The following is a 19106-nucleotide window of genomic DNA, read 5'->3' as shown; positions in this document are numbered from 1 at the left end:
CTGGAAGGACCCTCATTAAAAAGGGAGGACATGAAGACGATGACCTTCCTCTTCATTAATTGTACCGCACTCGGTCAGCAGGCAGGTAGCGTGTGAAGGACTTGGAGTCGTAACCGGAGGCTTGTTGGTTTGCGCCATGCTAGGGCCACGATCCCTCTCCAGTACAGCGTAGGGGCACAGCCTGTAAGCCACGGGACACACAGTGGGTGCAGGTGTGTGGAAAGGCTGCAGCTGGAAACAAAACTTGGGTAAAAGTAAAAGTACTCGTCCAATGTGGGACATGAGCCACCAGTTAGTGCACCGCGGGTCTAAAAGTGAGACCATGAACCGCACAGCCCCTCCTCCGCCACACCTGCACATCCACCCTGATCTTGCCCGCAGGTGTTCAGCCAAACTTGTAAAGTGGGAACTCGAGGGAGGGTGTGTGTGCCGCCGTGGAAATAAAACCCTTTGGAGGTGCAGCGCCAGAGCAGACCGAGAGCTCACAAGGGAGACGCGAGACGGGAGAGGAGAGACTGCCTGTCCACACACACACCTGAGTTCACACCTTGAGTTTCCCAGCCAGGATCCATGGTAAGAAGAAGCCACATCAATGATCACGTGGTTTCCCGTTCGTTTCAAGGGCAAACCGAACTGTTGTTTCATAGATGCGCTTTTATTTCTTTAGAAAATATGCGGAGCAATAAAGCACCGCTAGGGGTCGCAGCAGTTAGCCGAGAGCGGGGTGTTTCATACCTTTTATTTTCACTGTAAAACTGTCGTTTCGTGTGACGTGTTCAACACCTATCGCTAACACCCCATGAAATAATAATAATAATACTAATAATAATAATAAAAAGAAGAAGAAGAAGAAGAAGAATCATCATCATCATCATCAGCGCCTCGGTGGTACGAGAGAAAGGGGTTCGATCCCCATTCAGTCTGTGTGAAGTTTGCGTATTTTCTCCGTGTCCGTGTGGGTCCCCTCTGCTCTAGGTGCTCCGGTTTCCTCCCACAGTCCAAAGCCATGCCTAAGTTTTAGGTGAACTGGTGTCGCTGAATTGCCCGTAGTGTGTGAATCGGTGAGTGTCCGTCTGCATGTGCGATTTCCCTGCGATGGAGTGGTGCCCCGTAATTCCGGAATAGGCTCCGGTTCACCACGACCCTGCTCAGGACAAGCGGTTACTGACGTTGAAGCGATGAAAGCATGAAAAGTCGAAGCTGATTCCACTCGTTCAGTGGAGGTTTTGCGCGAGCGGCTGGGCGGGTCGTTCTGGAGCAGCTGATCAGTGCTGACCCGCCCCACAACCCACGGCGGCGCTGCTCTTCTGCGCGCAGGACTCAGCAGTGGGGAAAGAGAAGGCGCTGGGGGTGGCGGCTCGTCGCTCGCTCGATCAGTGCGTCGCTCGTTCCACCTGTGCGTCTCCTTCGCGGTGCCACCATGCGCAAGGGCTCTCTCAGTGACAAGCCCTTCTTCTCCGCCCTGCAGCCCGAGTCGTCCGTCTCCTCGTACGCGCTGCCCTCCGGGGTCCAGCTGGAGCGGGGGGGCTCGGCGTCGGACCCCGGCGCGGCCACCCGCAGGGTCCAGCAGCAGGTGCAAATGCGCCTCACGAAGACGAGCAGAGTCACGCAGCAGGTGAACGGATCGGCAGGTAAGCTTCTGTTGGACCGTTGACCGAGTCCCTGTGGCTGTGTGTGTGCGTGCGCGTGCGTGCGTGTTGCCCTTTCAGGAAGAGAGCCTGTCAAAGCAGGGGTAGTGTTTCATTAGTTATAATAATGATAATAATGGGTATCTTAAACTCGCGCACCGGTGACACTGCGGTCCGTTTGGGTTCCACTGCGCGCTCTTGGACTGGAACATGTTAGTCAGTGTGTGTTTAGAGAACACACCTCACTGTACCGTGGTGCTTCCAGTGTGCGCGCTGCTCAGCGCTCCGAGTCCGCATGGGTATCGTTACATACGTGTCCCTCTAAATCGTTTCTCCGTCACTGTCTGTGTCCGAAGTGACCCTGCGCTCTCAGGGTCACGCGGCCCATCCTGGGTTCGGGAGCTCTGGCACTGGGCACGGTGGTGGGGGGGGGTCCTTAAGTTCCATCAGCACCGCCAGTGAGTGGACACGTCTCGCCGGAGGGAGGGACCCAGACTCTCCGCCGCGGGAATCTGGAAACTTGTCACGCGTGTTCGTGTCGATGGTTCATGCTTTCTTGTGGGACACATGAGTGTAAAATCATAGTGAATGTTTCACGGTCTCCCCCTCCGGTCGCCACATCCGCCGCGCTGAGCGGCAGCAGGCAGGACCGGCTTCCAGCGCCGTCGCTAAGCCGTCAGTCCAGTCGAGGGATTTACTGCGGACGCATACCAAGGCGAAGGCGCGGAGGGTGTGACTTCACCACCAGTCCTGGGCGAATGTTGCCGTGGAAACTGCTGTCAGAGAGAGAGGCCACTGGGAACATCACTGTTCTGTTAATAAGGTTCTCAGGCATGTGGGGTCAGAGGTCACACCTGGTGGTTCCAGTTGCGCTGTCCTGGCCTTGCCTAGGGCGAGAATGAGCTTTCATGGGCGGAGCCTAGTCGAGCCCAGAGTGTGTTACCGATGAGCATTACACTCCGAGCTGAATGACTGAAGAGGAGCCCGAGTGTCGGTCGTCGAATGGACGATTCCGTGTGTTTTTGCCGTGTGTGTTACTGTACGCACCACCCAAAAGCGGTCGGTACTGCGGTGCGAGCTGCCGACACACACTCAACACACTCGGTGCAATGAAACAAGAAGGTTTAATAAGCAAGCTGAGTAAAGCTCTCGGAGGCAGAGGAGTCCAGGCTCGCTCGGCATTTGACCTCTGACCTGGGACTCGCCGGACACTCGTCTGTTTACACAACTGTTCTGTTTCATATTAACCAAAATCTCTTTTGGTTTGAGCTCCTGCTGCGTTACTGACCGACGCTCGGGCTGCTTGGAAAGTGTGTTTGTGTACCTCTTAAGACTGTGAAGAGTTCGGTCATGGTCTCCCACGCCAATGTGTGTTCGCTGTGTGTATTCAGGAGCTGCTGGTCTGTGTCTCACTCTTTGGAAAATGTGAGATGTTTCACTCTGCCCCCCTCCCCCCATCTCAAAGCACTTATCAGTGGCAAATTCCCTCAAACCTGTGTGCTATTTTGGTCACTGAGCCACCACAACCCTAAGCTGGAGGTGCTCGAACCCCAGGCCGCGGTAAGGTGGTGCGAAGCCGAATGAGGGGCTGGAACGCTCAGGACCGCAGCTCCGTCCCCCTCCTCATGGTCTGTGCTGCTCTGAGCTCCTCGTTGACGCGCCGCACAGTTCGGGCGTGAAAGTGAACGCCTTTTGACCGCAGGGCAACCGGACCAGTCGCCGCCACACCTGTCACCACATTGATGACTAATTGAAACAGATGTGCTTCTGTGTACAAACTGAGTTCACCTGCAAGTCAGTGAGAGTGTGTGTCACGTGTCCTGAAAGCAGCCCGAATGCACAAACTCGAGACGGGTGCTGAAACTGACTCTGTGTGTGTGTGTGTGTGTGTGTGTGTGTGTGTGTGTGTGTGTGTGTGTGTGTGTGTGTGTGTGTGTGTGTGTGTGCACTCAAAAAAATTCTCTCGGTCTGTTGCCCACACCTCTTATCTGGACATGCCTGTGGAGCAGGACTCGCAGTCCACTGCCAAGAGCTGCAGGGGCTCGTGATACAAGGGAGTGTGAGAATCTTCCGGCACCATCAACGAGACCCGATGCTGTGCTGGGGTGCGACGCGGCGGAACGGAGGCCGAGACCTCGTGCCGTGTGTCCCGTGCGCACCGGAACCTCAAGCAGCCTGACCCTGAAAGGGGGTACCCCTGAGGCCTCGTGTGTGTGTGTGTGTGTGTGTGTGTGTGTGTGTGTGTGTGTGTGTGTGTGTGTGTGTCCCGTCTACCAGCGGGTGCAGTGCCCCACAAGGGTGGAGCTGCTTCACACGGCGTGACCAGACTTGTGTTCTGCGGTTGTAAAGATGCCAGGGTGGGGAGACGCACCCACATTGGGCTGGACCGCTGGCCCCACCCCAGTGCACATACTCACCACACCAGTAGTGTGCTGACGCTGTGTCGAGTTGCAGAGCCTTCGGTTACACACAGCCGCCTCGAGGAGTGTCGGGTTTCCACTCACAGCGCACCCTCCCAGCTGAATTTACTGCCACTTTGAGCGTTTTACCACACTCCGTGAGCTCTAAACGCAAGACGGGCGAAACCGTCCTTTTTAATAACATGCGTAGTGGTCAGAGCCGTCACCTTGCCGTGGAAAGCTCCCGGGTTCGAATTGCACCCCCTGCCAAAGTGATCAAGGTACTCGCTCAGAACTGATAGAGTAAAAATTTCCTGGTAGTACAAACGTGTCAGTCACTGTCAAAGCACACGTGGTCGGTGACTTTGGAGAAAGGCACCAGCTTATTAATGACTGATAATGGTCTTTTTAATATCGATGTATTTATAACTAACAGCTATACACAGTTGTTTCATTGCTTTTTCGTTTAGCCAACGCTTCTGTCTAAAGTGACTTACACTATTAAAACTAGTTACGCTGGTTTACGCATTTACATACCTCACTAATTTTGACTGTGCCAATTCAGGGTAATTACCTTGATGAAAGCTACTACAAAAGGAGGTGGGATTTGAACCCAGGACCTTCGACTGCAGCCCTTTCTAACATGATACCCATTTTTCACCTGTAGATTATGGGATCTCGCCCTCGGTGAAATACTCCACCTACAACCCTGCGTTCAGCTCAAAGTCTCACATGATGACAGGTAGCCACACCATACCGGTAAGTGTGACATCACTTCTTGCCCTCATTCCCCTCCTGAGTCTCACTGCCATGTTGCTGTAGCCCTTTACACTTTGGTTACGATAACCGTCCCTACTTCACGTGTGGGTTCTGACCATACATGCGCAGCCGACACAGATGAATGTGGTCGAACCTCGGTGGAGCGCAGACGGGTTGCTGTGAAAATGCCATTGCGTCTTTTCCGAGAGGGTGGCGCTCGACCCCACCCCCCACGCCCGCGCGCCTCAAATACTTTCAGAGCACGTTGACATTTTACAGCGGCTGTCAAATTAATATCAGCGTTCTAGAAGACAGAGAGCAGGACGTCTCGGGTCCCAGTGTCGAACCCGAGCTGTTTCTCACACCTCATTCTTATTTCTTCAAGAAAAACAAGGGCGCAAACGTCCCTTTTCGACACGTTCAGTGTTATGTTCGACGTTATTACATATTCTAAAAATAATGAAAGAGCGTACAAATTGTTAACGTAATTAATATTACTCTGTAAATTATTATGAATATTTAACAGACATGAGATGGTCCCTCTAATGGTGGAAGAGGGGTTGTGCTCGGACCATGTGGCGTTTCACGACATTCCTGTGTCGCTGCCCCGATCCGTTCAGAACCTGCTGCCGCGTGAGCTTTAGAGCTGCTTTAGTCCCCGATTGACCGGCATGTCCCCCATTGACAGGCGTGTCCCTGATTGAAAGGCACGCTCCCAATTGAACGACATGTCCCCATCTCCAACAGGCCCCAAAGATCTCGCAGTTCAGCTCACACTCCCTGGTGGACACGGGGTCCTGGAGGGGTGGAGGCAGCAGCTTCTACCAGTCGACGCGCCAGCAGGTTGAGAGCAGCGGCGTGGGCCGGGTCGGCACCCTTACCGGGACCCTCTCCCAGGGAACCGTGCGCCAGGCGCCCAAGACCCAGCAGCGTATGTCGAGCTACGTAGACCAGGATTTTGCGTACAATGGCCCTGTGCTCGACCGCAGCGTCAGCCAGCAGCGGCACACGCTCTACGGCGATAGCTCCTTCGGCCAGCTGGGCACGACGGGGTCTATTAACAGGGGCCTCGGCGGAGTCGGCCCTGGGGGCGGAGCCATTGGAGCTGGAGCGGAGGCGGAGCTGAGCTACAGGAACTCCTTCGAGGGGCCCGCTCATCGCACCCTGACCCGGATGTCCCGCACACCGCGCGCGAGCATATACTCTGTGCAGGGCCAGCAGATGTCCGGCACGAGCCAGGGGGTGACGGTCCAGCAGCAGACGGGGGGGGGCAGCCTGCTTCGCAGCTCCTCCGTGAAGAGCGTGGTGAGCCTGGCCAAGGGGGCCGACATCATGGACGGGCAGATGGAAGCCGGCGGCAGCATGGGCAAATTCACTGGGTACGTCCTCTGCGCGCCACACGCCCGCAAGGGTGGTGACAAGCACGTGACTCACTGTGATGGTGGAGCAGGGTGGGCGGGGCCTTCATCGGGGAAGGGGTGCTGCTCCTGCTGCTTGGAAATGCTTCGTGGTGTCACCAGACTGCTTGTAACTCAGTCTTGCCAAATGTTGAGATGCCAAGATAGAAAGTCACAGTTTTCCCGGCAGCGCAGTTTGGGTGGTGGGGGTGGGGGTGTGGTTCCGCTAACATGGAGAAAAACACACCTCGTCCCTAGAGGCAGAGGCACCAGCACAGTAGGAGAACAGGTCTGGGTGTGTCGCCCCCCAGAGCCGTATCACCATATCTGTGACTTTAGTCTCTCACTCTCACTGTCACTCTCACACACACACACACACACACACACACACACACACACACACACACACACACACACACACACACAAATGCTAATCGTTGGACGCATCCTGTAAGTTCATCTTTGCTTTTGCACTGGTCACAGAGGCGTCATCACCAAGGACATGAAGGCACTCACGGAAATATGAACATGAGCCCTCGTGTACCGTAGGGACGCTGAGTGGACACAACTCCGTCTCACTGCTTTGGTTTAAGGTTCTGTTGTCCAGCGGTCGAGGGACGCAGATGACTCTTCCTTAGTTCCTCAGCGGCGCCAAACCCGTGCCAAAGTTCAGCTGATGGCGGGAGATGTTCTGTGGTCCCCATACCTGCCCTCCTTACATTGCTTCATCTCACTTGTGTCTCTGCAGGATTAACCAGCTGGACATGAGGACTGCTGTAGCCCAACTGTCCAGCAGTGACCCAGAGCTGCAGGTCCAAGGGGCGGCTTTCATCCAGCATGAGTGCTACCACAAGGCGGAGGCCAAGACGCAGGTAGGGGGCCTCGTCACCCTCTTCAACTTTGCTTCCCTTCTGCTCTGGACTCCTCCAGGTGCCACTGAGGTCTGCAGCCACATCTGTTCTCATGTGCTCATCACGTGTCCCAGCAGCTGGACCACAGCGCACTCGAGCCTGACACCTGGAACCCACTGATCATGAGCGCATTAGGCTGGTTGCTCAGCCGGAGGTCCTCATCTAGAAGTTGACCTTGTGGCCATTTTTGATGAAGCCCAGGCGCCATGTTCATGTCCCTCCCGTCCCCCAGGTGGCGCAGTTGAAAGGCATCCCTGCCCTGGTGCAGCTCTTCAACTGCGGCAACACGGAGGTGCAGCGCTACGCCACGGGCGCCATGCGCAACGTCATCTATGAAAACATAGAGAACAAGACGCTGCTCCTCCAGGCGGGTGGCATCTCGCAGCTGATAGAGGCGCTGAAGGAGCCCGACAACGATTTGCGCAAGAACATCACTGGTATGAGAGACCACCCCATGTTTGACTCGCTACATGTTGGCCGAAGGGACAGACGCTCTCTTCAAAAGTGTCTCAGGTGGCTTCAGGGTTCGATGAAGGCATTGTTGAAATGGTTCGGTGTTTCCGAGAGGGCTCTGGAGAGCAGGGCCCTGACACCTGGAGATGGGGCTGAACTTTCAGCCATGTGGTCTCCTTGGACTGCAAGGTCTGTCGAGCAACTAGAAAGTTCCGTTCAGCCTCCAGCCCTTTGTCTTGCGGAGCCATGAGGGTGTTTGGATCACGAACCCCATCCCTGCCACATCTGCTCAGCTAAACGGCACACAGGGAGCCCCTCCCACCCCAGACATATGCAGGCAGACGTGACGGCCATTTTGGGAAATGATCCTGCCGTAGACGAAGCTCCGAAGGCTTTGAGCGCAAGGGTGCGGCAGTTCGATATGGGCTGGAGAGGCACTGGGGGAGTTCTGTGTCTGTCTGCCCAGAGCCTCTCCCAAGGGACACCCCTCTTAGTCATGTCCAGGCGCTCCCAGGCGATGACTCAGCACTTGTCTGCCTGGGCCTGCAGATGTTTGCATCCCTGACCGAGGCCTCTTGGGGAATTTTCTGTGTTCTCCATCGGGGGCCTGTTCCATTTCTCTGAGGGCCCCGTTTCTGCTGTGTCCTCAGGGATCCTGTGGAACTTGTCTTCTAAGGACAATCTGAAGGAGAAGTTGGCGCAGGATGCCCTACCTCAGTTGACAGAGAAGATCCTGGTGCCCCTGGCCAGCGGTGGAGACTCCGAGGCCATCCAGCAGAGTCCATCCGAGGCTGACATCTTCTGCAACACCACGGGCTGCCTGAGGTACATGCCTGATGGGCTTCAGTGTGTTGGAATTGGTGCTGTGACTTCATGTGGATCTTCTACACTCGTGTGACTCCTCCTCTTCCCTTCCCTTCCCTTCCCTTCCCTTCCCTCCCCTCCCCTCCCCCTCCCCTCCCCTTCCCTTCCCTTCCCTTCCCTCCCCTCCCCTCCCCCTCCCCTCCCCTTCCCTTCCCTTCCCTCCCCTCCCCTCCCCCTCCCCTCCCCTTCCCTTCCCTTCCCTTCCCCTCCCCTCCCCTCCCCCTCCCCTCCCCTTCCCTTCCCCTCCCCTCCCCTCCCCTTCCCCTCCCCTCCCCTCCCCTCCCCTTCCCCTCCCCTCCCCTTCCCTTCCCCTCCCCTCCCCTCCCCTTCCCCTCCCCTCCCCTTCCCTTCCCTTCCCCTCCCCTCTCCTTCCCTTCCCTTCCCCTCCCCTCCCCCTCACCTCTGTCATCTGGACCTCCATGTGTTCCAGGAACCTGAGCTCCATGAACGAGAAGATAAGACAAAAGATGCGGGACATGCATGGCCTTGTGAATTCTCTTGTTGGCTACATCCAGAAGTCCATCCAGGATGGCACGATGGAAGGCCAGGTGAGCACAAGTGGGACCAGGAGCTCGTTCTGCGTGCAGATCTTAGCATTTCTGCTGCCACATGGTTTGTGTGCAGGAAGTGACACGGCCGCTCCCTGGTTTCTGGATCAGGAAAGTTTACATACCTCTGGACTTCAGCCAACTGCTGCACCTTCTACTTTTCCTTCTCAGCCCAGATGTTCTCTGAAACTCTCACTGACTCTCGAGCTCTGTGGGATAGAAAGATCCTTCTCGGCTGGGACGCCACCAGTGCCAAAATGGCTGCCATACCTGTAAGCATGACCCTGGATGACCACGTCCTTCTCTCAACTCCATGCTCTTCTCTTCCAGGGGGTGGAGAACTCCGTGTGCATCCTGAGGAACCTGTCCTATCAGCTATACTCGGAGATGCCGCCCTCGGTCCTCGCGAGGCTAGAAGGACCATCGCGGGGGCAGGACTACACTAGGAGCGACGGCATCGGCTGCTTCGCCCCACAGAGCAAGAAGGCTAAAGATGTATGTTTCATAGCTCGTCTCAAGGAGGTTCTTGGAGAATGACCTCAACAGCACAGTGCTGTAACGTGGTACTGACTGCCTGGATGGTTGGGTGTAAATGGTGTCCTTCTGCAGAAGCTCAACCCGGACCTATTCACGTTATCGGAGGTGGCCAAGCAACCCAAAGGGCAGGAGTGGCTGTGGCACCCCCAAGTGGTGGGGCTCTTCAAGCGCGTGCTGCAGTCCTGTGAGAGCAACATGACGACCACACGCGAGGCGGCTGCGGGGGCTCTGAACAACATCACGGCTGGAGACTACAGGGTGAGCTGCCGTTCGGCCCCAGCCGACCGCTGACCCCCCCCCGTTGGTGACTGCCACGTTGAGGTTTAACAAGGCGTTTGTGCTCTTCTTTCAGTGGGCGTCGGTCCTAAGCCATGTGGCGCTGGAGCAGGAGCACATACTGCCCGTTCTGCTGGACCAGCTGCGCACCAGCAGTGACCAGGAACTGCGCTCGGTCACGGGGCTCCTGAGGAACCTGAGCCGACACGCCCGGAACAAAGACAACATGGGTGAGACCCCGCTGTACCTTGTGGCAGCAGAGCCGTGTGAGAAAATGAGTGCACGTTGTTGACCATCTGGCTGCCCCGTGTCTCGTCCAGCGGCGAAGGTGGTGAACCCCTTGATCACCCGGCTGCCCAGCGACGGGCATCAGAAAGAGCCATCCAGTGAGGTTGTGGTCAGCATCTGCAGCATCCTCAACAACCTGGTGACGGTCAGCCTCAGTGCCGCCCGAGACATTACCAACTTTGACGGCCTGCAGAAGCTGATGGCCATCAAGGACAATCATGACTCCAGGTGAGCACCAATGGGGGCTGGGGGAGGGGGGGCATTCTGTCAGAAAAGGACTCACCTTGTGTTTTGACCTTCGACCTGCTGTGGTGCTGTACTGTGTGACCTCGTACTGTCAGAACAACACCTGGGCCAAAAAGCGCTACCAGGAGGTGCTGTTACTGGCGTGTTTGTGGAGCAGGGCTCTGTAAGAGAAGAGGAAGGGTTGCGTACTGCGATGTACCGTGGTATCTGATGCGCCCTCTTGTGTTCCCTAGCCCCGGGAAGCTGAAAGCTGCCAAAGCGGCCGCCACTGTCCTCACCAACATGTTCCAGTACAAAAAGCTGCACGCAAACTACAGCCAGGTGGGTTTTTGGTGGCTCTAGAGTGTCGAACCTCAGAGCAGCCCATCTGATTGGTTAAAGACATGCTCCGCCTCCCGGGTTTGGAGCTGCCGCACCCCCATTCCGCACGCCTGACCTGCCTCCCTGTCCTGTGTCTTGCAGAAGGGCTTCACCAGGAAGAGCTTCAATGAGATTTCCATATGAATTACGATGTTCCCCTCCTCGTCTGTCCCTCCATCTGTCCATCCATCCATCCATCCCTCAAAGACCCCAGATGCAAACTGGAGCCCCTAGGGGGGACGTCCCCATCCTCTCCTGTCCCTTCGCTTTGAGTACGTGATCCATGTGGGAGCAGCAGGCTGGTCGCTGGACACTTCAAGGCACCTGCTGATCCTACCGCCGCTTTGACTTTGTGACACTTGGTGGACAAGGGGACATGGGTTCCAGTCCTCTTTGGTGCAGAGACAGAGAACGGTCTCACAGTGCCGCCACAAGTAGAACAAGGGGCCCACGCTGCTCACGTCCACTGCTGGCTTCTTTCTTCTTCACACACACACTGAACTGGGCTCTTTACCGTAGGACAGGTCACTGGTGCAGCGCCACCTAGTGGCCATGGCTCTGTCACAGCAAACAGCCCAGTGAGCGTGGACTCATCCAATCCCTAGTCACATGCTCCCAGGGGGGTCTGGACTGAAAAGGCGTTATTTTCTTCATTGTGTCACTGTAGTGTGCGTTTGAGTGTGTGTGTGTGTGTGTGAGTGAGAGAGAGCGAGAGAGAGAGATGGCTCACAGGCAACATCCCGTGATCATGTACTAACTGCGGCACACGTGTTTATGTATGAAGATGGCTAAGCGAATGTCAGTTTGAGAGTGTGTTCAGGGTTCAGGACGTGCAGAGAGTGAGAGAAGGTAAGGGAGAAAGAAGCCTTGGTGACATTTGGCGCTTTGAACCCACAGCCGATCCGGTGGCTTACTGGCACCGTTTGGGGTGCGTCCTGGGACACAAGTACTGAAGCATGTAGCTCACCATAACTGCAAGTCCCAGCACTTGTAACCTCAAGGGTGTTGGTTCCAGCCCCAGTCCCCACTGCTCTTTGAAACATCTGCTAGTTGAGTAATTCAACAATCATAATAATACTGTTACAGATGTACCTTAAATATGAATCATAACCAAGTGGAGTTGAGTTTTTTTTCTTTTTTTGTTACTTTAACAGATTATATTTTTACAGTTGGACTCAACTTTTATTTCAGTCATTAACAGTGATGATGTGCTCTGCTCTTTTATGGCTTTTTCTGCTTCTGTCATCTGGCCGAGAGGCTTTGCTCGGCGTCAGCTCCTCGTACCCAATATGAGTGTTTTAAAGGACTGTGTGTCTCTCTTCTGCACTGTGTTTTACTACATTTTTTCAGTGTGACTTTAGTGCACTTAACCAATAAGAAACACAATAACTAATGAGGGCAGCAGTGGGGGTCTTTGGGATAAACCAGGTGGGTAATGAGGTGTCCCTACCACGCTGTAGGGATCCGCACACACAAGGCTGCGTTAAACTTTGAAGGTTTTAAATTGAAAACAGGGGTGGGAGAAGCTCCCAGTGGGTGAAATGACGCTGTTCCTGATCACAGGCATGTGCAGACAGCGGTGGTTCTGCAGCCCTTCCGAAAAATTGCTGCGGTGCCAGGAAAGCCCCAGATTACAGGCAGGAGCCCCCCCCCGTTGCTGGGCTCCCTATCAACATTTATGACCGTGGCAGAGACCCCACGTGTCCTTTTTCAGCCAACCCCTCACCACGCTGCTGTTCTCGTGCAGCCCCACCCTGCTTACGCAATCCCCCCCACTCCAATGCAAACAATGCAAAACTCCCCCCCGGCCCTGCCCGTACCTGGAGCCGCTCCCAGGATCCATCCATCTGAACCTGCTAAAACCTGCCACCACTCCCCACCAACTCCTCCCACCCAGGGGGGGCTAGAAGGTGGAGCTCTAGGGAGAAGGACTCATCCCTACAGCATCCTACAAAGGAGGGGTGGGCGCCCCCGTTGGATCATTCATTATCATGCACAAGTGGGCCGCGGTCTGCGAGAGGGATGAGTGCTGTGCCCCCTGTTGGCAAACTGCAGTAACTGTGACTCTTGTGGAAAAAGCCCTAAAGTCGGGGGCAGACAGAGATGGTGAGACGAGAACTTCGGTCCCAAAAGAACCTGTACAGGTTTGTTTTCAGGTGTCTGGCCTGGTCCTCCTCTGACCCATAGGAGCCACAGTGCTCCACTCACCACAACTCCCGTTTTTATACATTTCAGTGCAAGTCAAACAGCATCGTGACACTTCTCTGCTTTTACTGTCACGTTCAATTTTCCACCGCTTTTCTCCAAAGCAACTTAGTGCTAATCTGATTAGTTATTGAGCTGCTTATACAGCTAGGTAATTTTAGTGGAGCAATTTAGGGTAAACACCTTGTTCAAGGCTATTACAGCTGGAGATCGAACCTGCGACCTCTTGGTTCAAAGGCAGCAGGTCTAATGTCTACGCTATCAGCTTTTTTAAAGTGCAAATATCTAAAATGAAGATGTAGTAACTTCAGGATAAATTTTTATTCAATTTAAACTTTTAATTATATGACAGTCAATTTGCATTTGGTTCAACATTGACAGTTGGATAAATACAAACCCATGAACTGTATTAACACGAACCCAGATCTTTCGTCCCCGATTGACTGATTGAAGGATGAACACAAGTCTCCTTTAGATGCTCCCAACAGGGGCATTGGGCACAGCCCCCATTACTGTGGTACTGTACTGCTACATGGCTGCACTACTATGGTATTATATTGCTAGATTACTGTGCCACTACTGCTCCGTTACCCTGGTACTGCACTGCTGGTCCTTGCAGGCTTTCCCACCCTGGGGGGGGCAGCAGGACAGACGGCTCCGCTTTCTCACGGGGACAGGTTCCCACTTCCTCCAGGTCGGGGCTGTGACATGGAGCCACACAGCTCCCGGACAGCTTGTCCTCATCTTAACATCCACACCCAGGAGACACGGGAAAAGGGGTGGGGCCCAGGGGGAAGGGGGGGGGATGAGGAGGGGGCTGGCTGACACCACACGTCACACATCCTCCTCAGTGACGAGGCAGTAGAAGTCGGTGCGAGCCCCGTAGTTCCGCGACCCCAGGTCCGACACGTCGATGTCAAAAGGTTTGGCCTCCGTCGTCGGGGGCAACTGCGGTGCAACACCCGGAAGGACAGGGACTCGACCAGTCAGGGCCTTGTAGACGGGAAGCCGAACCCCTGCAGAGAAGGAGGGACGGATTACAGCCGTGCTGAGAGACGTACAAAGTGGGAGGGGCCTCCACTTTAGTCAGGGTGTGGAACACGAGCTCAGTGTTGTGATCTGCAACCCCTGATTGAAGAAAGACACTTTCACACGTGTAGTTCAAGTTTTAAGCTCTCTCAGACAACGCAATGCGCTGAGCTCGGAACCCACAGCCCAGAATCCGGCTTCCACCAGCGTTGCCCAAGCGACGGCCGCCCTACTGCTCCTACCTAGGTCCCCTGCAGGGTCGCAGTCAGGGTCGGCGCGGCAGTCCAGGTAGTCGGGGTTCAGGGTGAGCATGGGGTCCCTGTCATCCTGCAGCAGCGTCTGGGGGTCTGCCATGGGGGGGCTACGGTATGCCACTTTTCGGGGCATCACCAGAGCCAGCTCCTTCCAGAAGGCTGACGACAGGGTCTGGGGGAGGGGACATGAGGAAAGCTGGAGCACCGCCCTCACCAGGAATGTGCTACCTATCTCTCCCCCCACCACCACGTTGAAACATGCCTCACCATAGAGCGGGCTCCCCATGAGAGCACGGTGAAGCGGTGCTGGTTCTCCCGCAGCAGCCGTGCCGTTTCTGGGTGCATGTGTTGCCGCTGTGCCTCCCAGGTGATGAGGATAGGCCGCTTGGAGAGCTCCAGCAGACGCCACAGTCCTTCCCTGGGGACAGACACTATGAACGCCATCGCCCCCTGCAGGGGGCCACCGAGATCTCACGTCTCCTCCCACCGAGTGCCTTTCCCACGAGCTCACTGGAAACTCATGCCAGACTCGTCTTTCCCTTTGCGTAACAGTCACTGCACCGCCTCTCCGTCTCGCCAAGGGAAAAACCACCTGCAGCGCTCAGCTCACCTGAGGTTGTTGGAACACCAGTCCTGCTCCAAGTAGGACAGCGAAAGCACCACAATGAGGCGACGACAGCGGCTCACGTTCATCAAGAGCTCAGCTGAGGGCTCTGTCGACACGAAGCAATCAGCATTAGCATCTCCTGACAGACAGACTCCACAGCCAATGACAATTTCAAATCTCATGACAGACAGGCCGCATAGCCAATCAGGATCACACCCAAAGGGACGTCCCTCACATGGACACCCACATTTATTTATTTAGCAGATGCTTTTCTCCAAAGCGACTTCCAATGAACTCTATGTAGTGTTATGAGCCCACACACCTTATTCACCGTGGTGACTTACACTGCTAGATACACTACTTACAGGGTCACTCATGCACACATTGGTGGAACACACTCTCTCTGTCACTCACACACTATGACATAGTATACACACACCGCCTGGCTGTGTTTGGAAAGCAGCCTACTCTGTGATTGGATGTTTCTCTGTTTTGGAAACGTTTCAGCATACACCCCCCCTTGTTCCAGTTGCTACTGTTATCACTACTGGTCACCCGGTCCATGCGATTTCATACCCGAGTGCTTTCAGTCTGGCCCTGGTCTGTCAGCTTGCTTTGCCTAAGCAAATGTCATCTGTGGCTTTCAGCTTTGCACTGCTGGGGTTAATTTTTAACTTCGACTCGACTTCAGTTCAACATTCAGAGACACTGTAGTGGAGAGCTGGGAAGGGCTGCGTTATCCATCTGTTGAGAAGAGCACTGTGGTGTGACACAGTCCACACCTCACGAAGTTCAGCCCTTTTTACAGCAGCGCTGCTCAGCACGACCAAGTGAGTCTTCTCTGTGTTTCTCCACCCCAGACCCGCTGAAGGTCCCACTCATGAGCGGTTCGACATCAAAAGCCTGTCCGTTCTCAGTTTTGGATCCAGTGTGGTTCAATGAGCTCCCCGTGTCCCTCGGAGCAGCCAAATCCCTACTGGCATTACCTGAACCAGGTAGGATGTTGCTGTCGTCCAGGTGCAGCTTGTAGCCCTGCTTGCTCTCCAGGTGGGGCTTCAGGATGAAGTTGACAAACTTCCGGTCGCTGTCTGTGTTGACGTAGGAGATGTAGGCGTCGTAGAGCTTTCCATCTGATGAAGACACACACACCAGTTGGGACGGCTCAAGGAAAACACATTTCTCCTCCAGACAGAACCAACCGGTCTGTGGAGGTCCATTCGGGGACCAGGGGCTACAGCGACTCACCGTTGATCTCAAACTCTCCGTAGGTGTTCTTGTACCACAGCCTGACATTAAGGTGGCACCTTGAGAAGAGCAGGGCGGTCAGGGCCAGGAGGAGGAGGAGGACGATGGCGGCAACGACCGCCGCCGAGTGGCCGGCTGCTCCTGCACGCGCACACATACAGTCAGTCGGGTGCTTCTACATACCACTGTCTGTCAGTTTTGCCATAAGCAGTCTTAACAGCAGATGCCCCCTGACCCACTCACTCATTTCCTGAAGCCTGAACCACGCAGACACATTCCTGACTGTGCAGCTGTAGAGGCCGAAGTCGGCAGATGCCCCGAGGGTCACCTCCAGCAGACTGCTCACCACCAGCTGGGTGCCGCTGGGAAGGAGCCTGGAGACACATCATCAACAGGAGGCACCAGCTTTTCAGGGCCTTGAACCTGTTACCTTATGGCCCAAAATCCAGCTCCTACCCAGTGACTGCTTCTTGTAGTCACTTAACACCCCACCTACACTAGTGAGTGATGTAAGCAGCCCCTCAGCACCCCCCGACCACTGCGTGAGGGCAGGTTAGTCCCTGATCTCATTCGGGTGAAATGCGTCACAAGAAAAATTATGAAAAGGGATGTGTCTCCACGCCCTACCAGCGAGAGTCGTTCTGAGAGTGGAGGGTCATATTGAAGAGCGGTCCCCCCTGCTTGCTCCATCGCAGGGCCAAGTCACACTGCGGCTCCTTGGGGTCCCAGGGCAGGTGGGCCGAGCAGTTGAGGGTCACAGTGGAGCCCAGCACAGCTTGGTGCTCCGAGGGGCTGTTGGGGGATGTGAACTTTGGGGGCAGGGAGCACGGGAGGTCTGTGCAACACAGACACAGCAGCACATCCATCCTTGTGCACATCACTTATTTTTTTACTCATTATTTGTATCGCATAGGAATCCGGAACAGCAGCCCAGGCCTCCAGGAGAACCTCACCTTTTACGACGAGACGAACGGCAAAGGAGGCGTTGGGGCGCTCGTCCACGTAGATGGTGCAAGTGTAGTTGCCCTGGTCTTCCAAGAGAAGGTGCCGGAACTCCAGGAAAGCTGTACCGTTGGTGAGGAGAGTCTGGGTGGGCAGCGAAGGGTCCTTCAAAGGAAGGGGGGTACAGCCCTTTGTCCAGCGCAGGCTCAGCCCGGGTTGCGACTGCAGTAGCTGGAGCCCAGCTGCATCCAGGGGACAGTGGAGGCGCTGGGGGCTCGGCGCCATCATTAGCAATACCTGCTCTTCCACCTGGCGGCCGTCCGCGCACCCAGAACCTGTGGCAGGAGAGGACCAGCATGGGGAGTAATGAGCAAGGAGCTTGACACACAAGGTGCGAGTACTTGCCAAGAGGGGCCCTACTCTTATGCCCAGAGTGAGAGAAGGTGCCGGAAGCGATCACGTGCAGCCTTGGGTGCTTTTGAACACAGCGGGAATCGCTACGGTAACACAGCACACAAACAGGATAGTAGGATGCACACGTGCACGAATGCAGTCCATGAAGCGTGCTGCAGGAGCAGAGCGGCTTCGTGACGCGTGAAGGCAAGCAGGTGGACCACCGAGCTGCCCCCTGCTGGACATCACGGGAAACAACAGCACACGGCCGTTGACTCCAGCCTGATTTGCCACAGTCCCAAAGCACCAAGAGCGAAGCAGGAAGCGTAATTTCCCCCTTGACCTTAGAGGTCCCTCCGATGAGCTCCTCCAGCATTCAGCTGTTTCTGCGCATCCCCTCAGGGACTTCGCACGCACACCGGGGAACCTGCTGCAATGAGGAAATACACATCTCACGCTGCAGGCGTGCTGTTTGCGGCATGTTTGCAGAGTAAACACGGTCTGGTCACACACTCCTCTCACACAGCACTAACAGTCCACCGAGTGCCTCACACCCTGTCCTTGGGCCCCCTCGGTGTCCAGCACCCAGGCGACCGCTGTCTCTCCCGCCCGGAGTGGGAACCGAGCTCCGTCGGTTGTGCGTGGAAACGCCTGCGGGGTCGAAGAAGAACCAGGGGAACTTGAACCGCAGCATCAGAGCAGCTAACGGACACCACTGTCACCAGTGTCCGCGGAATCTCCTCGAACCCGAGACCTCCGAGAACGGTGGTACCTCCACCGGCAGTGGGATCGGGGACAAATAAAAACCTGGTCACTCCGTGTCCGACTCCCTCCCCGTTTGTTCTTCTTAGTAACGACAGGCCAGATGATGTATTAACCAGTGTCTGAGTTCAAAGGTCAAACAAAACAGGGCCTTGACCTCAGGAGGTGGACGCTTTGCTGGGGACACTGATGAAGAGTCCCATCATTTCACCGTCAGATTAACGGGCAACAGCAAGGCGAGGACTCATGTCCCACGTGTCCAACTGCAGACCTTTTCCCTCCTTTCTTTCTCATGTCACCATGCTCATCATGTTCCTCTAAGTATTTCTGCACCACATTACAGACCCACGGGGCTGATTACCTCAGTTATTACTCCAGTGTGTGGTAATGAGAAAAGAAACTCTCCTTCATAACCCGGTAGCGAGAAACAGCCAATTAAACCTTACATCACACCGTACCCCACGTTCACGCACACGCACACACACAGCCACAGCCACAGGTGTGTGTATATGATTATCGTGTGTGTGTGTGTGTGTGTGTGTGTGTGTGTGTGTACGTACGACTAACTCTACTTACCCCGGGTGTCTCCGGAAAGGACCCCCCACAAAGCGCAGCTGAGCAGCACCGTCCTTAGGATCCCCGTCCCACGCATAGTCACCTGTCCTGTCCCTGTCCACGGAAATCCCAGATATGTTCCTGCAGGAACCGCGGTGCGAACGGAAAGAGAAACCCGCGAGTGGCGCGCGTGCGCGCGGGCGGCCGGTCACGTGGGCGACGGGACGCACCTGTTCCTCGTGTGACACACCTGTACTGCGCACCTGTATGTGGCCGGCGCTCGTCGCGGTGTCTTCAGCCGATGGTCACACTTTTCCGTTTGCGGAAAGCAGGGCGCGTGCGCGCTTATAATAATAAAAACGATTATTAATTATTCATAGTGATAATAATCAAATAACGAGCTAATGTGTCTTTCGCTGCGATCTGCTGAAAACTAAAAAGGGAGCAA

General features: G+C 55.3%; 2 protein-coding genes across 3 annotated transcripts; one reads left to right on the top strand and one right to left on the bottom strand.

Moving 5' to 3' along the window:
• The first annotated feature begins 436 nt into the window (after positions 1-436).
• LOC108942438 (plakophilin-3-like) lies at positions 437-11988 on the top strand. 2 transcript variants are annotated; one of them, XM_029252436.1, is made up of 14 exons: positions 437-573; positions 1469-1631; positions 4695-4786; positions 5534-6165; positions 6932-7055; positions 7327-7531; positions 8198-8372; positions 8842-8959; positions 9290-9454; positions 9569-9754; positions 9849-10002; positions 10093-10288; positions 10540-10627; positions 10769-11988. In XM_029252436.1, the coding sequence occupies exons 1-14, from the start codon at positions 571-573 to the stop codon at positions 10808-10810; spliced, it is 2343 nt and encodes a 780-aa protein (XP_029108269.1). In that variant the 5' UTR covers positions 437-570; the 3' UTR covers positions 10811-11988. The 2 variants fall into 2 exon arrangements, with proteins under 2 accessions (XP_029108269.1, XP_029108268.1); XM_029252435.1 differs by lacking the exon at positions 437-573 and having other exon boundaries at positions 1235-1631.
• Positions 11989-13209: 1221 nt separating this feature from the next.
• On the bottom strand, positions 13210-18907 carry sigirr (single immunoglobulin and toll-interleukin 1 receptor (TIR) domain). Its single transcript, XM_018765285.2, has 11 exons — positions 18889-18907; positions 18680-18772; positions 16960-17283; positions 16634-16841; positions 16250-16380; positions 16007-16147; positions 15748-15891; positions 14765-14867; positions 14422-14572; positions 14143-14326; positions 13210-13887 (listed from the first exon to the last, which is right to left on the bottom strand). Exons 2-11 carry the CDS (start codon positions 18753-18755, stop codon positions 13706-13708), a joined length of 1644 nt encoding a protein of 547 aa, XP_018620801.1. The 5' UTR covers positions 18756-18772; positions 18889-18907; the 3' UTR covers positions 13210-13705.
• Positions 18908-19106: the final 199 nt, after the last annotated feature.

The sequence above is a fragment of the Scleropages formosus genome, chromosome 5, assembly GCF_900964775.1.
Source record: "Scleropages formosus chromosome 5, fSclFor1.1, whole genome shotgun sequence".
Lineage (NCBI taxonomy): Eukaryota > Metazoa > Chordata > Actinopteri > Osteoglossiformes > Osteoglossidae > Scleropages > Scleropages formosus.
Note: the sequence above shows the minus strand (reverse complement) of the source record. Positions and strands in the feature narration are given on the sequence as shown.